The sequence below is a fragment of the Volvox carteri genome, assembly GCF_000143455.1.
Source record: "Volvox carteri f. nagariensis unplaced genomic scaffold VOLCAscaffold_10, whole genome shotgun sequence".
Classification (NCBI taxonomy): Eukaryota; Viridiplantae; Chlorophyta; class Chlorophyceae; order Chlamydomonadales; family Volvocaceae; genus Volvox; species Volvox carteri.
In genome coordinates this window covers 1,515,761-1,517,601 of record NW_003307553.1, presented here as the reverse complement: position 1 = coordinate 1,517,601, position 1,841 = coordinate 1,515,761, and the positions used below count along the sequence as shown (strand labels likewise).

General features: G+C 60.1%; 1 protein-coding gene across 1 annotated transcript in view; it reads right to left on the bottom strand.

Annotated features, from left to right (window-relative positions):
- VOLCADRAFT_88894 (uncharacterized protein) overlaps positions 1-1,841 on the bottom strand; it is a gene marked incomplete at both ends in the record, with an annotated part of 3,550 nt that overhangs the window by 565 nt on the left and 1,144 nt on the right. Inside the window, 2 exons of the mRNA XM_002948440.1 lie at positions 222-683; positions 1,559-1,777. Of these exons, the coding sequence (XP_002948486.1) occupies positions 222-683; positions 1,559-1,777 (681 nt within the window). The remainder of the gene's footprint in view (positions 1-221; positions 684-1,558; positions 1,778-1,841) is intronic.

Sequence of the window (1,841 nt, the reverse complement as noted above, 5' to 3'; positions counted from 1 at the left end):
ATCAACAACCGAAACCCGCGCCCAGACGACAGACAGCAAGGAGTCGGGACGCAAAAATAGACAGAAGCCAAGGACGACGACAAAAAGAGGGACAAACAAATCCGACGCAACCGGGACGGACGGGAGCCGGTCGTATAGCCTCCAGGCGTCCGAAGCACTGAAGGCGAGGACAAGGGACGAGGTAGGGGCCAGTGAGACCTGCAGCCGCTCCCAGCCCTTACGGAACGCCGACAACAGCACATTATCCCCATCACACGGCTTAGCCAGCCCTAACAAATCGTGCACTGTATTAACCGCGCTGAAGTAGGGCTGCGCGGTGCGAGCCCGAACAGAACCACGGGCAGCCAGGTACTGTGCCCACAACAACCCGGTATACCGGGACGCCGGCAAGAACTCAAGGTCTTCACTGACGCAGAAACGCACGAATGCCGCGAAATGAGACGCATACGATTGCCAAGTCTTGGAGCCTACTCGAGACACAATGACGGCCGCAATCTGCTCCAGGCGAGCCGAGTGGTCCTGACCTGGGGCGGCGGCCTGCAGCTGCTTCACTAACAGGTTCGTGACAACCGGGGGAGCAGCCGCAGCACGAAAGTCTAATGCATAACGGGGAACCGGGGCAGAACCACTGCGTGTGCCGCGCAGGAGGGCCCAGTCGATCACTGCACTCGTACCGCCACCACCTGCCACTGCGGGGGCGGCAGGAAGCGGCTCGACCCCCCTTCCCCCGGTGCGAACAGCTCCGTGTTCGAGGGGAGAAACACTATGTCCACCGCCAGCTCCATCAGCAACTGCCACCAAGGTTGCGCCGTCCAGTATGGCACGACCAAAGTGACGCACGCCCTCTCTTCGCGCACCTTCTGCACCACGGCCAACAACACATCCGGATCCAAGGGCGGGCAGCCGTAAGCATTCAAACCACCCCAGGGCTGAAGCAAGGCGTTCACGCCGGCCGAACCGGGGCAGTGAAAACGCGAGAAGAAACGCGGGACATGCGTGTTGAGATGCGAGGCGAACAGATCCACATCATACGGCCCAAACAGATGCTCTAGGAGACGAAAATAGCGGGGGTGCAGNCGGTAATCATCCCGATCGATCCAACGGGAGGCAGCATCCGCCTCGTTTGCCGCACTCTCGACCCTCTCCACCTGCAAAACGATGCTGTGCTCTTGCAGGAACTCCCACAGACACTGCAACTCCGCGTGCATAGCTGGTGACCGCGAAGACAGGCGACCCAGAACTGCCTGAGTGCAGGTGTTATCCTCCCGAATCAACACAACACGCTGCCGAACGAGAGGGAGAAAAGACTCCAGAGCGTAACGCACAGCCCGCAACTCCTTCCAATTGATGTGTGCGGGAATCTCATCGAACGACCAGTAACCTCGCGCGGTGCGACCATGCAACACAGCACCCCAAGAGTGGCGGGACGCATCCACCGACAGCTCAACCGCCGCCGGTCCCAAATGGATTGCTGCCGAACAATGGCGGGTGGGAACCTCCGCCCACCAATCTAGGTCCCGCATAGACCCACGGGACAGCCGCACTTTACCGGACCAACCAACCGGCTGCGCAAGATCATCGTAGAAATTACGGAGAAACAGGGGGGCGGGGGTGAGGGCGAGCTTCACACTCTGAGCAAAACCACACAGCTGCGCCAACTCACGCTTCTGAACCAGACGGCGATTCTTCTTGGCCGTAACCCGGAGCCCCACAGCTAACCGACGCAACTTGGCCAACTTGCCCGCAGGCACCTCAAACAGCCCCTCCGCAGTATTAACTGTAATGCCCAAATGGTAAACCGACTGCGAGGGCTCCCATTGGCACTTGGTGGGATGGCACGA